The 19857-nt window shown below is 46.9% G+C and overlaps 1 protein-coding gene across 1 annotated transcript in view; it reads left to right on the plus strand.

Annotated features, from left to right (window-relative positions):
- The window catches only part of SLC5A9 (solute carrier family 5 member 9), a 28862-nt gene extending 9832 nt beyond the window's left edge, over positions 1 to 19030 (plus strand). Inside the window, exons 6-16 of the mRNA XM_040610304.1 lie at positions 1944 to 2049; positions 2624 to 2704; positions 3609 to 3814; positions 4631 to 4766; positions 5669 to 5776; positions 5961 to 6111; positions 7323 to 7491; positions 8080 to 8295; positions 14510 to 14657; positions 16643 to 16794; positions 16890 to 19030. Coding sequence (XP_040466238.1) covers positions 1944 to 2049; positions 2624 to 2704; positions 3609 to 3814; positions 4631 to 4766; positions 5669 to 5776; positions 5961 to 6111; positions 7323 to 7491; positions 8080 to 8295; positions 14510 to 14657; positions 16643 to 16794; positions 16890 to 16976 — 1560 coding nt within the window. The 3' untranslated portion in view covers positions 16977 to 19030. The remainder of the gene's footprint in view (positions 1 to 1943; positions 2050 to 2623; positions 2705 to 3608; positions 3815 to 4630; positions 4767 to 5668; positions 5777 to 5960; positions 6112 to 7322; positions 7492 to 8079; positions 8296 to 14509; positions 14658 to 16642; positions 16795 to 16889) is intronic.
- Positions 19031 to 19857: the final 827 nt, after the last annotated feature.

Here is a 19857-nt window from a genome sequence, read left to right on the forward strand (position 1 = left end):
GGCAGAACTTAAGCTCAGAGATTTGCTAAGAGCTACCTGTGCCTTTGGAGAGAGAGGACAGTATTTCAGAGTCCATTACAGGGTCTGAAAATGTCAGTCCTTTGTCTCCAGCTGATCATCCCACGGCCAGTGCAAGTCAGTTTTCATAGACCCTACTGAAGTGTTTAGATGTCAAATGGCCTTGGAAGACATTGACTGGAGATGAGGCACCCATGTGCCTTTTGCAGCTGGCTTCAGGGTCCTCCTCCCAGGCTTATTATGCCTCAGGTCCTGGGAGGTGCATGCAGAGGAGTTCCAGGCTGGGATTATGGGATAGATTTCCTCTTCTAATGGCCAGCTCTTGGTCATGTCACCCATCGCTGCCACAACTGCCTCTGGGAGCGTTGCTCTCTGGGCTTGAAACATTGCCCAGGATGAGGTCTTGCAAAGAGGTATTTGAAGCCTCTTTAGCCATGAGGGGTAAATCGAAGATCTCTCCTGCAACAGCACTACACTGGTCACCGCTGCACAGTCAATGTACGGGCAGAACCAGACCAGTCTTTCAAAATGACCTTCAGCAGAGCAGTATTTGCCAGTGCCTTTTAGAGCAGGACCCTGGCCTCAGTCATTGCTGTTTCATCTCAGTGATTTCTCCTCTGTGCAGCTAATTCACGCGTGGCTGACGGATGTGGCTGGTGGACTTTATGGACATGACAGGTGCTTTCTATTAAGCGGTGCTATTGTTTGTAGAGAGCTCATTTAGCGGCTGGCTGGACAGCAGGCAGTTGGTTACAAGAAGGATTTTTCTCCCTGTGCTTTTTGCCCAAACTAGGGCACTGCAGAGTCTTCCCTGCTTGCAAAGAAAAACAGAGAGCTCAATAAACAGTGTTGTCAAAGGACTGATCCTGCATAGCTACCAAGGTGTTTGTATGGAGAGCAAAAAAGTGTATGGAAGACACAGTGACTCCTGTGGAGGTACTGACGGTGTTTGTCCTGTCTCAGGGTTGCGGAGGCTAGGAGTTGCGCTGGGTGTGTGTTTTTAAGGTGCTTATTTCAGGCACAGCAAATAGAAATCTTGCCCCATCCCTTCGGTCTCCCTTGGCAAATGTCTTCACCTACATCTCACCCCATTCCAGATTTGCAGGTGTCCTTCAAATTCATTTCCCAACATAAACATCTCCCGTATCGCCTTCTGCATTTCAGTGATGTTATCTGTATAATTCCAGGTTTTGCCCAGTTTCTGGTTTCACTCTCTCTGCCAGCAGGTCCAAGCAAAACAAAGCCCATGGGGGTTTCTGTATGTCTATCGAGGTCCTCAGCAGGTATAACTAGTTTTTCTGGAGTCATTCTAGTATGTTGAACTGCATGAATAGAAAAGCAAGCTGTTGACCTTTTCAGATAAATAAATCATGGTGCAAGGCATCAGTGATTCTTCAGGGGTTTCTCAAGCAGGATTGTCCTCTGGCCACTAGGCCACCAACATGTAGTCTTGGGAAGAAACTGGTCTCTGCTATTTGCCCTCCTTTCCCTCCCCTGTACCTGTGGATACCTGGGCTCCTGCTCCCCATGAGTGTCTTCACAGTCAGCAAAAGGAGTGACAGTTTCCACCAATGCTTCTCTGTGCCAGTGAGGGTTACTTACCATGGAGGCTGCCTGTAAGATAGTCTTTATTTTGATGACTTTTTAGTCCCTTGGCGTAGGACCTTGATTTTTACCCTCCTGCTGCCCCAGCCTCTGAAAGTGCTGACCTGGAGGAATGATTTTCCTTACCCTGAGAACAAGATGGTTCACAGCCAACAGCCCCATGCTCTCTCCTCCTCTTTCACTTCACCTTCCTGGTGTCCTCCTCCATCGATGTTTTCAGCTGCAGAGGGCTGCAGGCTGCTTTATTAGATTTCACTTGCACGGAGCGCTACTAATGCCAGACTGCCCTTGTGGTGTTTTTTGTCTTTTTTTTATTCCAGACAGACATTTTTTCTGGAGCATTGTTCATCCAAATCTCTTTGGGCTGGAACCTCTACTTGTCCACTGTGGTCTTGCTAGCAGTGACTGCTGTCTACACCATAGCTGGTAAATAGCTAATTTTGAAAGAAACATTATAAACTGAAGCCTAGGATATATTTCCCCTTTCCTACACAGGGGTAAGTATTCAGGTCCAGGTCTGAGGGGGAGATTCTCCCTCTTGCTGGTAGTACCTGCCCTGTCACTCCCAGCTGCTGGGGACCTCTGGCTATTCCCCTCTCCCCTCCTGCTGCAAGGGAAACTGGTATGGGAGGAACATTACTGTTTTCTAGAGGATTTTTTAACACTGAAGAAGGTTCCCTGCTCCCTCTGTGCAGATAATCACCACTGCCCGTATTTGCTCTTTTTTTCTCTTTTTTGTAACATTAACAACTTTAGATATTAAGATGCTGAACTGCTTCCGAATCCTCTCATAAATGTAGAAAAGCCCTTTGGGCTGTGCCTCATGGGAGGGCTTGTGACAGTTATAGGCTCCTTGGGGACCAGCTCAGTGCCAGCTTCTCCCAGTGGCTCTGTCCTGAAATCACAGGGCTGGGGCCAAGGAAATCCTTTTTCCAGGTGAGGTACCTGTTTCATGTACATGGTGATGCACTCTGCCTGTTGTCTCTGGTTCTCCTGACAGGTGGCTTAACGGCTGTGATCTACACAGACGTGCTGCAAACCCTGATCATGGTGCTGGGAGCTTTGGTCCTCATGTTCTTAGGTAAGGGGAACCTGCGGTGGCATCATGCGCTAGTTCAATGGTCCCAAGGTCATTAGACCTTAGCAGGTACCTCACCCTTTCACGTATGATGCACAAATGAGTTTCAACCACTCACAGAAGTGGTACCAGCACAACTAACATTTGCCAGGTTGTCAGACTGGTTTCCTCCTTTGCACTAACTGTATGGAGGTGAGGTTCTGCATAACTTCACAGCAAAGGTTTGAATCTACCTGGGGTTGCCAAAGGGCTCACAACACTGCATTCCCAGGGCCAAATGCAGCTCTCGCTGTGCTTATGTAAGTTCAGAGCCATTATGCTGACTGTCCCTGTTGACTTTGGGAGTTACTGTGTATTCACCTGGGTGTAACTGAGCATTATAAAAAATAAAAAAAGCAACGATGAACTGACCACCATCAGTCTTTGCTTTAAGTCTTCTTAGCAAACAGAAATACAAATTATTTCATGTCATACCTTCCTGCTATAGCTCTTGGAGGGTGTATGAGCAAAGACTTGGCATTCCAGAAATGTGACATTCAAGTCACAAAAATTTATGTTACTTTACGGCATTGGCCAAATATCCATTAGCTCAAAGGTACCTCATCCTAACATCGGTAAGAGGTGAGACATTATGGAAAGCAGTAATATTTTCCATTATGCTGGGGACATTGTGGGGATTAGGATCATGGAGTTTTTCCTGCATGGATCCTCTGCCAGGATGCACTGTTAAAACCACAAGGACTCTGGGCGAGATTCAACTGACTCCTGTGGAAACCTTGACTGCCAGAGTGAGGGTGGGATGAAAAGAAAGGGTCTGAGGGGAAGATAAGAGTAATTATGAGACCGAGATAAAGAAATAACTTTGTAGGATGCATCAGACCTTAAATTGCTGTCACTTTCTTCTCAGGATTTGAAAAAGTTGGCTGGTATGAAGGACTTCAGGAGAAATACAGCACAGCAATACCAAAGATCATAGTCCCAAACACAACCTGTCACCTCCCACGTGCAGATGCCTTTCACTTGTTCAGGGATCCAGTCACAGGAGACATTCCCTGGCCTGGCCTTATATTTGGTCTCTCTGTGCTGGCTCTTTGGTGCTGGTGCACTGACCAGGTAAAGAGAGTCTTTCCCTCTGCAGGCAAACCACCACACTATTATTTACAGCCCACTCCTCAGCTGGTGGATCTGTCAGCTGAAACATGACCATGTCTCACTGTGCTGGAGTTACTACCTTTTTACTAGTCTAGACCAGAATAGCTCACTCCTTCCCCCTTCCCAGCAAGCTGCTAACTTTGTGCACTTCTAGATGCAGAGAGAGCAGGTTATATTCTTTCATCTTTACCTCGCTGTGGGCTGGTGAGTACTGGGAATCTTCATGCAGTTAGCGTGACAAGGGTATGAAAATGTGGATGTGGAGCTGGCTCTGCAGTGACCTTGTATGACCTCCAGACAAGCCATTCATATTCCTGAAGGTCTCGCATTTCTTATTCCTTTCCAAGCTACAAACAAGAAAAAACAGTGTTTGTTTCTCAAGACACAGTGCTTTTGTGCTTTGAGATGGGATAATTATGAAAACCCACCACTGAACTTTTACCAAAACACACACAGTCTGCTTCATCCCTTGTCTCTTGCTGCCGTACAGCTGCTGTCTCCAGTCGTCAGGGTGGCCTCATTTCAGTCAAGGGCGAAATGATTCCTGTAAAGGAAATTTCCATGCTGCCCTCCCGTATAGCCTGTGCACTGAGCTCTGAGCAGTGGCAGCAGGCTGCAGTCAACCGAGATGGGAAAGTTGCCATTGGCATGCAAAACACCCTGGGATCCTGCTGGATGAAAGTCATCCATGGGAACGAGAGTCAGAGAGAGGATGGATCCTGCTCTCTCTGTAGTGCTTCTGTTTTACCCTCTGCTCCCTTTCTGCACTGATCGCAGGTGATAGTCCAGAGGTCTCTCTCTGCCAAGAACCTCTCCCATGCCAAAGGTGGATCGGTGCTGGGAGGGTATCTGAAAATCTTCCCTATGTTTTTCATTGTCCTGCCAGGAATGATCAGCAGAGCTCTTTACCCAGGTAAGCCTTCCCATGTTCCTTGCCGCAGAGCTTTACACCTACCGTGACCCTAACCCCACACAGGTCTGCCAGCACTTTTACACCTCAGAAACTGCTGACTTCCAGCCATATCCATATAGATTCCTGTTGTACAATGGTGTTCCCGTGCCCTTCCTCTAACTCCAGTGCTCTCACAGTGGCAGAATTCACTGGGAGGATCCATATGGGGCATATTTTGCCACTGGGGTCACATAGCTCTGTGCTGTGGATGTGGCACGCACCCACCTGTCTGTCTGAAGTCAGTGTGATGAAATACACAGAGCACTGAGGTTGTCCCTCAGGCCCTACGGATTGTTTTCATTAGGTGGTTGGTGAGAGTTTTAGCAATCTACCACACAGATTCATGCAGTTCCTGGTGGATTATGCAAAACACCCCTCTTTTGTGAAAGACCAAGGATTCCCCTCCTGTTGTCTCCCAAGAGGCTCTCATTGCTGGTTTCTCTGGAGCCTGCCACTTCCCAGGAAGAATACCCTGGTTGGGAGGAGCATTCCTGGAGGAAAGTCCCTCTCTCTTAGATTTCCTCAAATAGGAGTAAGTCAGCCTGCAGCATCCTTGGTAACCTAGCTGGCAGGTTCATGGAAACAGTCCATTTCCCACAAATAAAAAATCAAGCATTACAATTACACAACATTCAGAAGAGTTATATCTACACCCTGAACAGAATTGCAAAATGTCATCTTGAAGTTTCACCTTTACTTTACGATGTAAAATGTTCTTTAGCTCCACTCATTCTAGCTGTATTCCAGCTGCACTTCTGAATTTATATGAAACCTCACAAGGCCTCAAGATTTGTTCCCTCAAATTAAACCACCCATGGCTCGGTGGGGTTTATTCTGACTTCTTGTTTTTCTGTCTTCTACAGATGAAGTGGGCTGTGTGGACCCGGACATCTGTAAAAGGGTCTGTGGAGCTGCAGTGGGTTGTTCCAACATTGCTTACCCCAAACTTGTGATAGAACTCATGCCCGATGGTGAGAAACCTTTATACTTGTGGAGGTGGGCTTGAGCCACGCTCTGTGTGAGGGGATCAGACTGCCCTTACCCATCCTAAGGATGAGGAAATCTTACCACGGTTACCAGACATCAGGATGAAAAAACAGTGCTGAGAGGCCAAAGGTCTAGTCCTGATTTTCCTTCTCTTTTTTGCTTCCCTAGGGCTCCGTGGTTTGATGATTGCCGTGATGATGGCAGCCTTGATGAGTTCCCTCACCTCCATTTTCAACAGCAGCAGCACTCTCTTCGTTATAGACATCTGGCAGCGGATCCGCCGAAAGGCTTCAGAGCAGGAGCTGATGATTGTGGGCAGGTCCATACATTTCTTTATGTCTTGTTGCTCTCGTCAATCTGATTTGAGTGCAGCATTTACATTCCCCAGTCTGGACTCACTAGAAAAAAACTGGTGCCTAAAATATAGAGCAGGAATACAGCCTGGGAAAGAGCATTAAATTTTCCAGCTTCACCTCAGATAGAGCTGGTCAAAAGGAAACACTGAGTGTACCACTGAGCTAGGTAGATCATTGCTTCTCCCTTCTTTAAACTTAACAAAAATACTGCCTTAAATGCAACTCTTAGAAAAGCCAAAGGTGCTCTGGAGTCACTGGTCTCCGGCGGTCTCTAAGAACATGTTATTTTTGCATCACACAGGAGTGATACTCTACAATTACTTCTTTCTCCCAGGGAAAAGTGCAGAGAGTTGGGCCTCCCAGCTCTCTATCTCTGTGATAAATTATAGTGCCCGTTGTGAGCAAGCTTTGGTACTGCATTATATCAGGGGCATATAAAGTACTCCTCCTGACAGCCGAATTTAAGCTGCATTCTGCACGTTTGTGGTGCTTTTCTCTCCACTCATGAGCATTAAGTTTTAAAGTTTGCTTTCAGGTGGTTGAAGGCTGCAGGTAATCTCATAGTCCACCACTGTAGAGTAGTGAGAGGGGAAGTACCGCTTGTTCAGCAATATGGGGACACCTCTATAACATACAGCGCAAAGATGGAAGGCTATGGTATGCACCTGAGACCCCAGAAGCAATTTTAATAAGCAGCAAAGGAGTTGGGATTTGGCAAAGGCACTAGATTGAGCATGTTACCTACTTGGGAAGGTGGCAGAAAGATTGCTTCCATAAGCTTTCAGCTCCGTCTCTCTGCCACATCCAAGACCTAGTCTTTGAAGAACATGTCACTCTCTAGGACACATCAGGTTGAAGGGCTTGCACTGATCCAGCTCATGGTGGGAGCCACCATGCCCTTATGGCTCTCTTATGCATGTTGACTGGCAAGTCCCAGCTCAACTTGCTCTGAAATCTGTGAAGTTAGCTTTGGGAAGTGGTTGACTTGACTTTCTAGAAGAGAACAATTTTCGCTTTTCTGGTGTACACAGGGAAAGGTTCTTCTTGGGAGTGATTGTGGATTTTTTCTTAGGAAACTCTGAGAGCAGTTGGAAGTCTGTTTTGCTGCAAGATTTCATTTTCAGGTGGAGTCCACTACCTGCAGAGCTAATACAATTTTATCCTTGTCTTCCAGAGTCTTTATCCTCATCCTCATAGTCATCAGTATTCTCTGGATCCCGATCATTCAATCAGCCAACAGTGGGAAGCTCTTTGACTACATACAGTCCATAACCAGCTATCTTGCCCCACCGATCACAGCTCTCTTCATCTTGGCAGTCTTCTGCAAGAGGATTAATGAGCCTGTAAGTAGAGTGTCAACAACCAATTGATATACATATTTAATTTGATAAAATAAATAAATAAATAACTCTCTCCTCAGTACCTAGCCTTTGAGACTCTTTAAACTCAAAGCCAGTCCAGCTGAAGTGTTACAAAGAGGCAGCCTTTTCCTGGCATGCGTTAGTGGATCTTAGCCCAGTCTCTGGTGTATGTGTGCTTGCTTCCAAGAAGCTACTGTAAGTGGTACTGTTTGGCAGTCTCATTTGAAAGCATGAAAGGCAAAGTTGTCCCGCACTTTATGGGCAATGTATCAAAGTCTAGTTGGAGGCATGTTTTTAGGAGGAGACTCTCGCATTATCTGTGCTCTATATGTTCCATGTTCAAGGGCAGAAACAGAAAATGAAGATTTTTAACTGAAGACATCCTCTTTTGATGCATGTCAGTGTGGGTTTCCATCAGGCATGAAAAGTCTTGGTCTAAGGAACAGATGAAAATAAAAAGAAAGGAAAGGGAAAGGGGGAAAGAGGAGAAGGGAAGGGAAAGGAAGGGAAGGGAAACTTCAGCTAAAGGTAACATGCAGTGACCTTTTCTTTATGCTTGCCTTTTCTCAGGGTGCTTTCTGGGGCCTCATGATCGGGCTAGCTGTTGGTCTTGTTCGGATGATCATCGAGTTTATTTATAGCACACCGTCTTGTGGTGAGGATGACAGAAGACCAGCTGTGCTAAAGGACTTGCACTACCTCTACTTTGCCCTCATCCTCTGTGTCCTCACTGCGATTATCATCATCCTCATTAGTTTCTGCACCCCACCAATCCCTGAAGAAAAGGTAAGTGACACCCTTTCCTCAGACCCCCCATTTGGTTTCCAAAAATCTCTGAAATCTGTCCTTTCCTGTTCCTCCCATGGTTAAGAAATGGTGTGTAATGCAAATGCTGCAAAGAAGCCCTTGCTCCTCAGCTTAATATTCCCCAGGTCACATAGTGTTAATGCTTCCCAAGGCACTGAGTGCTTCAAATTGAGTGTGAGTTCCCATGCTGTGCCTAGAGCTGGGCAGACAGTCCATCATAACTGAGATAGAAAGAAAAGAAGAAGGGGAAGAGGATGAAATCATATTACAGAGCACTGCTGAGGAGGAATTAAATCTATCTAATTGTAGCATCTACCCTGTTTCAGCAGAGCCAGCCATCTTGCAGGCAAACAAGATTAATATCTTTTGCAACACAGGCATTTAGGAAAATAACATTTTGTCCCAATGTGATCTCAATTACTTTTAATAACTTTGGGTCAGACACAACTTTCTTTTACTTAATGCATTAAAGTGGTTCAGCCTTGGGAGGCTTTATATAATAAAACCTTAAAGCCAGTCCCAAGTTTTAAAGCAGCTGTCAATATAACAAAACTGCCATCTACCCCCAAACAAAGGTTAATGGATAGATTTAAAAACCCTATTTTTTTTCCCCCTGTCTAACTGCATGGGGAAATGACGGTGATGCCATCACAGCATTTGCTATCTGTTGCTTCCTCATAACTTGTAAAGCATTAACCAGTTCCATCAATGATTGATTGAACGCTAGTGGTGTCAAAGATACCCAGCTCCTAAAGATTACGTGAAAGCAGGTGCTCAGATAGAGGAGAGGAGGCGAGAGAGAGACTGTCTTTGTGTCTGCTTTGAGATAAAGTCTCAGCTTTTATTAGCTATCAGAGGATCCACATGGGAGAGACAAATACTGGCAAGGAGGCACCATTAGTTCTGCTGCTTACGTTGTTCACTACTGCTCAGGGGTGGCCAGATGGTTGCCAGCAATTAATTACTGTGGTTTAATGAGTTCCCACTCATCATCTGACCTGTGATAACTAAACATGTGCAGTGCTCCCTGCCCACAGCAATAGCAAGATAAGATGTATTAACATAGCACTGGCAAATAGTGAACATCATACCAACAGTTCAGGAAATGAAGAAACTGGCCGCAGCACCTACAGGCTTTTTAGTTTGACCTCGGAGGTATTAAAACATTTAAAGCACATTTTAAGAGGAGGAGTTCAGGATTAAGACCTACTATAACAGCATCAGTGAAAGAGAGGTTATGATTGTAAGAGATTCTTTGGAGGAGATGTGCAGTAAAAATAGGTGAGTTTATAGATGCTGGACTTAAAGGACCTTATTTGATATACTCTTCAATGGAAAGGTGGATTCAGACTGGAAACAGTCCAGGGAGGAAGGCCAATGGATTTGTCAGGGAGGACAGGATTTTGTCTGAAACAGCTGTGTGCGGTTTTCCCAGACAGGCAAAGGACGAGGTGGGGTGGCTGAACCCCCAGGTACATCTGGAGAGCCAGGAAGGGGGAGGAGAGCTTGCTAAATGGCAGTACTGGCCATGAACAAACATAGGCTGGGATTTTTGAGAGAAGTTTTCCTGAAACAAGATGTTCAGGATAACCTTTTGGTAGGCTATGGACCCCACATAGTGCTGAGCTCAGTGTTTGACCTCTGTATAAGAGATTGTGTTGAAGAAAATTAATAAGAATTAATGATATTGCCTGTGGCAGTGAGAAGCTGGACACAGAGACCCAGATCAATCATCTAATGATGTGCTGACCATCCATGTCCCATAGGCTCAGCCCCGCCCTCAGTATCTTCCCACCACAAGGAAAATGAGATGAGCTGCCAGGCAATTTGTGCTGCTAGGTGGTAGATAATTCCCCCTTCCCATAACTTGGTAGGAATGGGAGAGTCTGCCCCCGTTTGGTTTTAGTCTGATTTCCATTCAGTATTTATCCCTAGTTTCAACAGGAAAGGTCTGACCTTGCTCCTCAGAGAACAGCCAAAGTGAAGGTGTGGGGTTTAAGCTGAGGTAGGTGCCAACATTGTCGGTTTCTGCCTGGCTGGCATGAATCTGAGTGGGCAGCCTTAAACCCAACATTTTTCATTTTCCCTCGGTCAGGCTTACCCCAACTTTTGCCCTAGCCATGAGCACACGTGTAGGATTAGACCACCACTCCTGGTGGCATGGTTTCTCGTGGTGTCCTGCAAGCAGGGCTTGTCTTCTCACCTCAGGTTAGTCTGTGGCTGTGCTGACGTGGCTCAAGGACAGAAGGGTTTGGGGGGAGGAAGGGCAGGAGGTAGAACACAGGATGGATGTGTCAGGCTTTAACCCTCTGGCTCAAAAATAGCCCCTGAGCTTTGTGTTTGGCCATTGGCGACCTTGGGTTGCTGGGTTTTGGCGTGCAAGTGGGCAAACCTTTTGTGAAGAGCCTGTATGTCCCCCACGAGGGAGGAGGCTGTGGCAGGTGTCCTGGCTGAGGGTGTCTGAAGCTCCGGTGCTTCCCAGTCCCATGTGTTGGTCAAGTCACTTTATGAGCCTCAGATATTTTCCCCGTAAAAATCTCATGGGGCTAATGCTGCCAGCCCTTATCTGTGCAGCGCTTTCAGATGTAATGATGAAAGACACCGTATAAGAGCTAGGAATTACACCATTTATTTTGTCAGGCAAAAAGAAAAGAAAAACAAGCCACCGAAGGAAAAGCCAAGGAAATATAGTGATAGATCATACTTCAGCAGATGTAAATCAGCATAGCTCTATTGCCTTCAAAGACCAGGAACAGCTGTTGAGCACAGTTATGCAGCTTTACACCAGCTGAGGATCTACCCCGGACAACTTTAAATATTGAATCTTAATGCTTTTGAGATAGTAAATGGACAAAAGAAGAAAAGAGATTTGTATGTTATGTTAGAGCGGTACAGCTAATGTGCCTGGCTTTAAATGAATTACAATCCAAGAACTGCAAGCTGTAGCATTTTCTCCTGCTGTTTTGGACACTCTCCCATCCCTGTGGTGATTGATGTTGTGCTGGAAAACAAGTATGCAAGGAATTTGTTTGGTATGCTCCAGAGTTCATATGTCTTCATTGTAGGTAGTCCATATTGTGTCACGCTGTCCTTGAAAACACTGCAAAAGAGCTTACAATTAAATTTGAGACTGTGAAGCTGAAACACAACTGTCAGGTGCCAGATGGCATTTTGGAACAGAAGGATTTATTCTAGTTTACAAACAACAGAAGAAAAACTTTGCTTACTTCTTGCAAACTCCCTTGTCCAAGGAGGATGTGAGGGTGAAAAGGGAGAGAAACAGCCCACAGATCACAAATGCTACATGAGCAGGTCACCTCCCCAGGGGTCAGGGCTCACCCAGACAAGGTGATGGATTGGTGATTCCACCTGATATACTCTGGGATTGGGGATGTTTTCTCTGTGTCTTGAGGTCTGGCTTCAGTGGCTCCTTAAGGTGCATAGCTCAGGAGAAGCACCAAGCCTGCTTTGGCGGCCTGAACCCACACCGTGCACTCCAAGGTGCTGTGCAGCTGGAGCTCCCACAGCACCGTTTAGTGCCACTGGGAGCAAAGCATGCTCAGCTCTGGTGGGAACCAGCACTCACAGAGGGGCAAACTCAGAGGGGACACGGGGCTCCCCAGAACCAGCCACACAGCTGCTCCCTGCTCTCCTGTCCTTGGGGATGGTGGCCTGAGGCAGCATTTCCAAGGTCCAAGTCAATCATGCTAACACAGCTCCCCCGTCAGCAGTTCTCCTTATTTATGTATTTTCTTGCTCTCTCCGGGCTTGCAAAACATGGGCCACCATCTGCCTTCCACATCCCCATCGCTTGGTGGGTCTGTGCCACGGAAGCGTAGCCAGCCCCGTGGTGGCCTCCACGGCCACACAGTGCTGCCAGTCTGCCCCGGCATGTGTCCTTCTGGCCATGGCAAAGAGGAGAAAGGGGTGCCTCGAGGACTTTAGCCATCCCAAACGTACTCAGGGGAGCTAGAAGCTGGAGCATTGGTGTAATGCTTCACCGAGGGGCCCTCTAGGGTGGCGGTTTGCTTTATTTCACCATGGTCAAAGCAGCTGCTCCTGGGCGGGTCAGTGGGATGATATGTGATGAGGTTACCTGTGTGTCCGTGCTGCTTTCAGTTGGGAGTCACTCCCACCTGGCAGAGTCTGAGCCCTAAGTAAGCTCCAGCCCTTGCAGATTTTTTTCTGCAATGTGAAGAGGCAGTCATTCAGTGACATGTGGGAAGAGAAGGGGAAAGAAAAGTTTTGGAAATCCTTTAGTACCCTGAAACTTTGCTATGTTCCAGTGACATTTCCTAAATGATTAAAAAAAAATAATAATAGAATCCCTGAGAAAGATGAGGATCATCATATCAAAGCAATTTAGCACATCATGACAAGAAAGATTAGCCCTGCCCAATGCTCATCTTGGTTGAAAATGATTTAAATAAAGCTATAAATCTTCTGGAAATTATGCAACATTTTGTGTCAGCTGGAAACTCCTGCCTAGATCTGTGTGTGCAAAATTCAAAAATTAAACTCACGTTACTTTGTAAGTGACCCATCTGAGATGTTCATTTCCATACGGGCAGAGCAGGGAGGCAGCTGCTTGTCAGGCACATATGTGATGTTCTGCCTGACCTGCTGTCACCACGGCAGCTTTGGTGCCCCAGTCCCATCCTGCAGCTCCTCTGCAGGGCAGCCGATGGGCTGGGGTGGGAGGGCAGCCCACGCACCTGGGCAGCTGCGCTCGAGCGAGGTTGGTCAGCGTGGTCCTCGCTGCCTGGCTTGGCCAGAGCATGCAGGGGTTAGGAATTGTCATTGCCACCAAGCTTCTTGGTGTCCCATGGTCGGCCACAAAGTAGCAGACCTGCTTAAATCCAAAGACCTGAGCCCCTGGGACAGTTCACCCCACCCCACAGCAGCAAAAGGACCACTGTCAGATTTGCAAGAATAATGGCTCCTGTGCAGTCCCTGTGTCTCAGGGAGCAGAAGGCTTCCAGGCTAGCCCTAGGGTAAGAGTTTCAGACCTCCTGGTTTTGCAAAGCAGAGCAGGTTGCAGCCACAGCAGCCTGTCCAGGACTGATCAGCTTTCATGGCTTGCAATTCTTTCACTGAGAGACTGCAGAGAGAGGTAATGTCTTGTGTTGGCCCAACAGAGAAACCTAGAATTTAAAAAGAGGGGGAAAAAAAAAAAGTCAACAAAGAAAGAAGGCAAAAGATGTTTGGATGTGCAAGTCTTACAGTGTGTGCCCAGAGCTCTGGGTTTTCTACTTCTAACTACACCTGTTGGTCTAACGTATAGTATAATCCTCCCTGCAAATTGTGACTTAATATTAACTGTTGTGGCTCTGCCTGCTCACGTAGTTGCACCTCCTGGAGGCATACTTGCAGCTGCAGAGCAGAGACACAAGGCTGCTACTCTTCCCACTCAGGGCACTGAGATAAGCTCATCTCAAAGTGCCCGTTGCTGCTTTGATATGAGCTTGTCCCAACTGTGGGGTTTAATGTTCACTTGGGGTTTTCTTTTCCTAGAAAACAACAACTGAGATGAGACAGAAGATCCTCCAGTCCCTCCCCATGTCCCAGAGAAGAAGCTGTCCAAATACCAGTGTTCCCATGGGCGTGTATCTGTGTAATGCCCTTATAGCCATATAAATGTGTCGTGCCCCTACAGCCATGTACCTGCATGCTAACACCCGGCCAGTCTTTCTCTGCTGACGGTACAATTGATTGCTGTCTGATTGACTGTATCCAGAAAGGGTTATCTTGGCTTTTTTTCTTTTTTCTTTCATCGACTTTATTGGCCTTCTCTGTTGGAGGGTTGCCATCCTGGATGCAGATCATCATGAATTCATGTCAATCAAGAGAGCCTAGCAAATAGAAAGCTGCTTCTTCGATGTCTACTAAAAGGTTACTCCTGGTAGATACAGGGATGGAACAGGTTAATTAAAAAAATAGAAGAAAAGATACCAGATAAATGCACGCTTTTTTTTCCAGCTTTTCAGCTCCAGCTGGATGGTACCAGCCTTCTTTTCCAGGATGTGGGCACCAGTGCAGAAAGGAAGTGAGAGAAGGTGGGGGAACAACTGTCACCCCAGAATGGGTGTCTCAGCACCATCTTGGATCCATGCCCCCCAAAGAGGGAGGTGACTAGCATGCCAGTTTGTGACTGACAGGCAATAACCAGTTTGTCCTCTGTCCCACTTTGCAGCTCGCTCGCCTGACGTGGTGGACAAGACACAGAAAAGCACCGGCCATTGACCTGAAAAATTACAAGAGTGAAGCAGCACAGATTAATCCAGCCAACGGAGAGAGTGACCTGGTCGACAGTGCAGATTCAGGCGATAAGGAGGAGGAAGGTAGGGTGGCTCTCTGTGAACGAGCACACTCGTGTGCATGTGAAGGGACAGCCAAGATCTCATGCAAGTCCTGCTAAAGTTCACGAGAGGTTATCTGTTGCATTTACTGGACCTGGGGCTTGTATTTATGGGTATAGCAGTTATAAGGATGTGGCAAATGAAAGTGTTGCGGTCCTTGGTTCTTCCAACATATCTTCTAGCATTTACCTTCATGTTGTAATCCTCTGAATGGTTCAGAAGAGCTGCCATTCCTAAAAAAAGCCAAACTCCCCACCATTCAGTAAAATGTTTTTCCTCTTCCTCTCTAGAACAAGTTATTTACCCATGCAGACTACCCCAGTCCTGTTCTGCCCAAGTCACAGTGTTATTTTAGCACTTCAGGCCTGAACACTTAACGGCACGCTAGACTCCTTGGATGGGAGTCCGCTAGACTCCTTGGATGGGAGTCAGTGGCCACTTATGAGCATCCTTGGGAAGGTGGAGGTCTGTGGTGCTGGGACACTGCTCCTCGCCCTGTTGACACTGGGGCTTTGTGTCATGATACTGCATCTGTTTGTCTGTCTCACCAAGATCCTTTTGAGGAGCTCCATAGCACTGCTGCAGGCGTAAACAAAGCAGCAGCTACACTAGCACTATGAAAGTCATGGCAGGCTCTGTAATTTCAACTTTCAGCATGTAAAAGTGGCATCCCTTCCTGTCTTCATCACTGCTAGGAGATAAACCCCTTGTGTATGTGTTTGAGATGCCTTCTCCTTACCCCTGTGTGGGGTCTGCTGGCCAAACTCACCCAGCGATGCTGTAACACACTGTTTCAAGTATGTTACAGATGTTACATAGATCAAGTAGCATCGATCATACAATAAGATGCTGTAATATCATGGACCGAAGGGACCATGAGACTCTGGGAGCAGCTGTGCCCTTTGTGGATGTCCTAGGATAGATATACAAGCCTCAGTTTTCTCATTTACGTTATACCAATAGTATCTTCCATCTGCCCTTAGGAGATAAGCTATGGTTAAAACTCAGAACCAAACTGCTTGGATAGCTGTGTGTCCTACCAAGGGTATTTAATAAGAAGGAAGGCAAAGAGTCAAATGAACGTTCTTTTCAGAGTCGTCAGAGGTTTATTCTGTAAATCCATTAAAAAAGTGCAGCTTTCTTGTTTCGAGCTTAACCTTCCAAGATTGCAGAGCAGAAATCTCAGAAGAAAGGCACATACACAGGATTTTTTCACTCCTTCCTTTTGCTGGTCAGTCCAAAGGACGCCGGTACAGATTACAGGCAACCGAAACAGATGTGAACATCTAAAGAAAACTCTTAAGTTGTTTCCCAATAGAGTAAGTTTGAGTTTAAGTTGAATGCAGCCATTCAGCATTATTTCTTATAAATTCCTAGTTCACTTAACTAGCTCAGATTTTTATAAACAAATGTCTTGGTATTTTGGTAATTAGTACTGATGGGAAAGGAAATGTGAAATGCAGCTCTTGACAGTTTAATGAGGTTTTTTTTCTCTGGGTAACACCTTTTTCAAGGCCTTATGACATTCTGCATTTCAAAAAAAGGTTATATTTGGAAAGAACAGCCAGTGAAATACACACAGCACAGGGCTGACAATTAAAACACATACTTCACCTGGCATGTCACGTGTAATAAATAAGCCAGGATATCTCTAAATGGACCATCATGCTGTCAGGAAAGTGGATGGAAGCTGGGTCAGGGAGGAGGGGGAAGAGGTCTGTTAATTAACTAATGAGCGATTGGTGTTGCAATCAACCAACTGTAATCAGGCTGTGCTGTAGAGGGTTGAGGCAGAGCTTTCTCTTTCCCTTCTCTTCCCTTCCCATCTCCCATCATCGTCTTGCATCTCCCATTCAAGGTGCATCTCAAGCTTCCAGATTGGTCAATGCACCTCCAAACCAGTGGAAGAAGGGAGGGAAGAGTCCCAGCTAGATGTTGACACCCATTTTTTGGTCTGTCTCTTGCAGCAGCCAAGCCTCCCTGCTGGAAAATGCTGTACTTGTGGTTCTGTGGTCTGTCCACTGGCCCCGTGCCCACCCTGTCCCAGGAGGAGAGAGCTGCCCTGGAGCGAAGCCTCACCAGCATTGAGGAGAAGCCCCTGTGGAGAACTGTTTGCAATGTGAACGCTATTCTCCTCATGACTGTAAATGTCTTTCTGTGGGCATATTTTGGCTGAGGTGGGGTCAGGCAGCGTGTAGCTTTGGTTTCTTTCAGGGGTCCTCATCTTCATATCTAATCCAGAAGCATCAGGTGACAGAGACCCTCATGATGGTCCCTGGAGGTGCCGGGACACCTTGGTGAAGCCCTTCCCTGGAGGCACTGCTTGCTGGAAATGACTGTTGGGCTCAGTTTCTCCCTAAGACGAGGTGTGACCAAGACTCAACACCGGTCATATCCAGGGTGCAGGGGATGTGGGACAGCATGTGGGTCAAGTCAGGAGACCTTGAGTCAGTTTTAAGGTACAGAGCTGCTGTGCCATGACTGGGTCCTCGCTCCCCTCATGCACTAGCTCGGGGCTGACTTCGCACCTCTGCTTTTAAGGGAAAGACTTCTGGTTTACGCTGGTGTAGGGAAGGAGATTTACGTGTTACCTGCAGTTTGTTTGGTTTTTATATGGCCAAAATTCAGATGGGGTTAGTGTGGGATCACTGGATTAGCTCAGCCTTGGCTCCCACAGCTACCCCAGACCCTGTGCTGGGGACACACACACACACGCACACAGAGCCCCTGCCAACACCCCCCCTGCTGCTGGCATTGGCGGTGGGGGAGGGGCTCCCCCACCCTGCCCACTCTGCCGTGTAATGGTGGCTCTTACAACAGCCTGAGCCTGTTTATCCATCGGGCCAGTCCTGCCCTTAACAGCATTACCAGCAATAAATGTGCCTTAGCAACTAAGCCAATTCCGACTGGGTTATTGTGGTTATATATCCTGCACTGACGCACAAAGGTCTCCCTGGGAACATGGTGACCTGACTGTGGTAGGTAAAAGAAATATCCCTCCTTGGGCAAGGTGCAAGGCTAGACCTCGCTTTTTTGAGCAAATTCAGGCTTCTCTGACCCGTCTTGGTACCATCATGTGATGTGGCATGGCCATAACCTCTTAAACCACCTCCAGAGGAAGAGATGGCAGTACCCACTGTTAATATCTTTGTCTGGTGGTTAGGATGCTCACCTGGAGAAGGCTAAAAATGCCCATGGGGATGAGATCCTCCACTCCGGCATCCAAGGGGTACAGCCAAGCCACCAGGGGTGGGCTGTGAGGAGAGGTGACGGCATGTGGTGAAACACAGTGCCATAAAGATGATGCAAATGAGTCATGATGCAGCAAGCAGAGGAGAAACAAGGCTCTGTGCCCACCTGGTACATGGAGCCCAGGTCATGGTTTCCCAATTCACCCTCAGTTTGGCTGGAGGAGACTGATTCAGCTATGAGGATGGGGTCCGTGCTGTGTTGGCGAAGGTCAGTACAAGATTTGGTTTTTTCTAAGAGGAAAAAGTAGATTTCCTTTGAATAAGGGAGCTCACAGCCCCGCCAGTCACCCGCCCATCTCCATGGGGAGAGGCACACGGTGCAGAGCTTGCCTTGCCTTTCTACTATTCTGTTTCGAGCAGGTGGTGCCCACATCAGAGGGTGCCTCAAAACATTTACAGGAAATCAGGTTACCAGCTGTGATTAATAGCTGGTAAATGTCTAATAATAACAGACACATTTCTAATGCATTTAGAAATACCAGGGCTCTCGCCTCCTCGCCTAGAGCAGTGAGGTGCTGAGTGCTCCTGAGCCCCAGAGCCCCTCAGCAGCACTTAGCTCGATGACTTTATTGGCTTTTTTGGACCACACATCCACTAAAGCTGTGGGGAAAGCAACACGACACAGGATGAGGAATACTGGGGCAGTTTTTTAAATGTTTGAGATTATTCTTTTCCTCTGAAAAAAAATACCGGTTTAGCAGAGAATAGAAATGAAATTTATTACACTTTTTTTTTCCTTTTTTCTTTTTTTAACAACACAAATAGTTTTGATCTTTAGAGATATGATGCTGACCTCTTCGCCTCCCCACCTCACCCTATGGACCCTGGAAGATGATGTTTCTTTTAAAATTATGATGTTTATATCAGTTAAATAATGTGATTTGAGAGATGTGACTGCCTCTCTGAGCTTGGCCCACAGAAGGAATGGAGGCATCCACGCTGCCAGATGCAGCCAGCTGTGCATCCCACAGGAGAAACACAGTTCATTGGTAAGCTTATTTGACTTACTACTCTGCTTTGAACAACTAACGCAAAACAAAAGAAAAAAGAATGATTGGGGAGGGGGAGTCTGAAATTTCTTATTGAAATAAAGTTGTCTCTAAACATCTTGCTCTTTCCTTGTATTTTTCAAGGAAAAAAATCATATTTAGCTGAAAAAAATTAAAACCAAACCAAAAAGAGATTATATTTTTCCTCCTCATTGAAGACTGGGGATGGAGACTTTTCTTCTCATGTTATTCCTCATTTCTGTCCCTCTGCTCTGTCCTTCTTGTCTCCTACAGCTCTGCCTACATCCATCTGCAGCTCTTCCCCTCTGCATCTCCCAGCCCCTCCTTCCCAGCCTCAATAATTTCTGGTTTATGCTCCATCTCCCCATGGGCTGCACCTGAACACACGAAGTCCCTCCAGCCCCAGCTCCCACTAGCAGAAACCCTGCTCGCCCCAGCAGCTCCCTATCAGCCTCACCCCGACCTGCCAAGGAGCTGCAGGGACAGGGATAGGGACAAGGATGGGGACAGGGTGGGATGGGATGATTCTCGGCTCACTGCTGCTGCAAGGATGATGCTGTGGCAGAGACCACTCTTGTGAGTGTGCGGCTCTTTGCACCATCTCAGGTATGTTCTGGGGGTTTTAAGAGGGAAAACCCAACAGAGGTTCTGCAGGTGGAGTGACTACAAGCCCAAAATCAAACACCCTTTTCCTAACAGAGATGATCAAGGCTGAAAAACCAAGGCCCATGACAGTCCCACGCGGCATCTGTGAAGAGCTTTACCTCTTAATGCGCTGCGCATCCAACAAAGCGGAGGTACTTTCTAATGCTGTGTCAGCTGAAGACATGTAGGTGCTTAAATGCCTGTGGCAGGCTCTGGAGGAACCTTTTCAGAGATACATGGGCTGGGGCGAGCGCAGCCTGAGCAGGAGCGTGTGCC

The sequence above is a fragment of the Falco naumanni genome, chromosome 11 (genome assembly GCF_017639655.2).
Source record: "Falco naumanni isolate bFalNau1 chromosome 11, bFalNau1.pat, whole genome shotgun sequence".
NCBI classification, from domain to species: Eukaryota; Metazoa; Chordata; class Aves; order Falconiformes; family Falconidae; genus Falco; species Falco naumanni.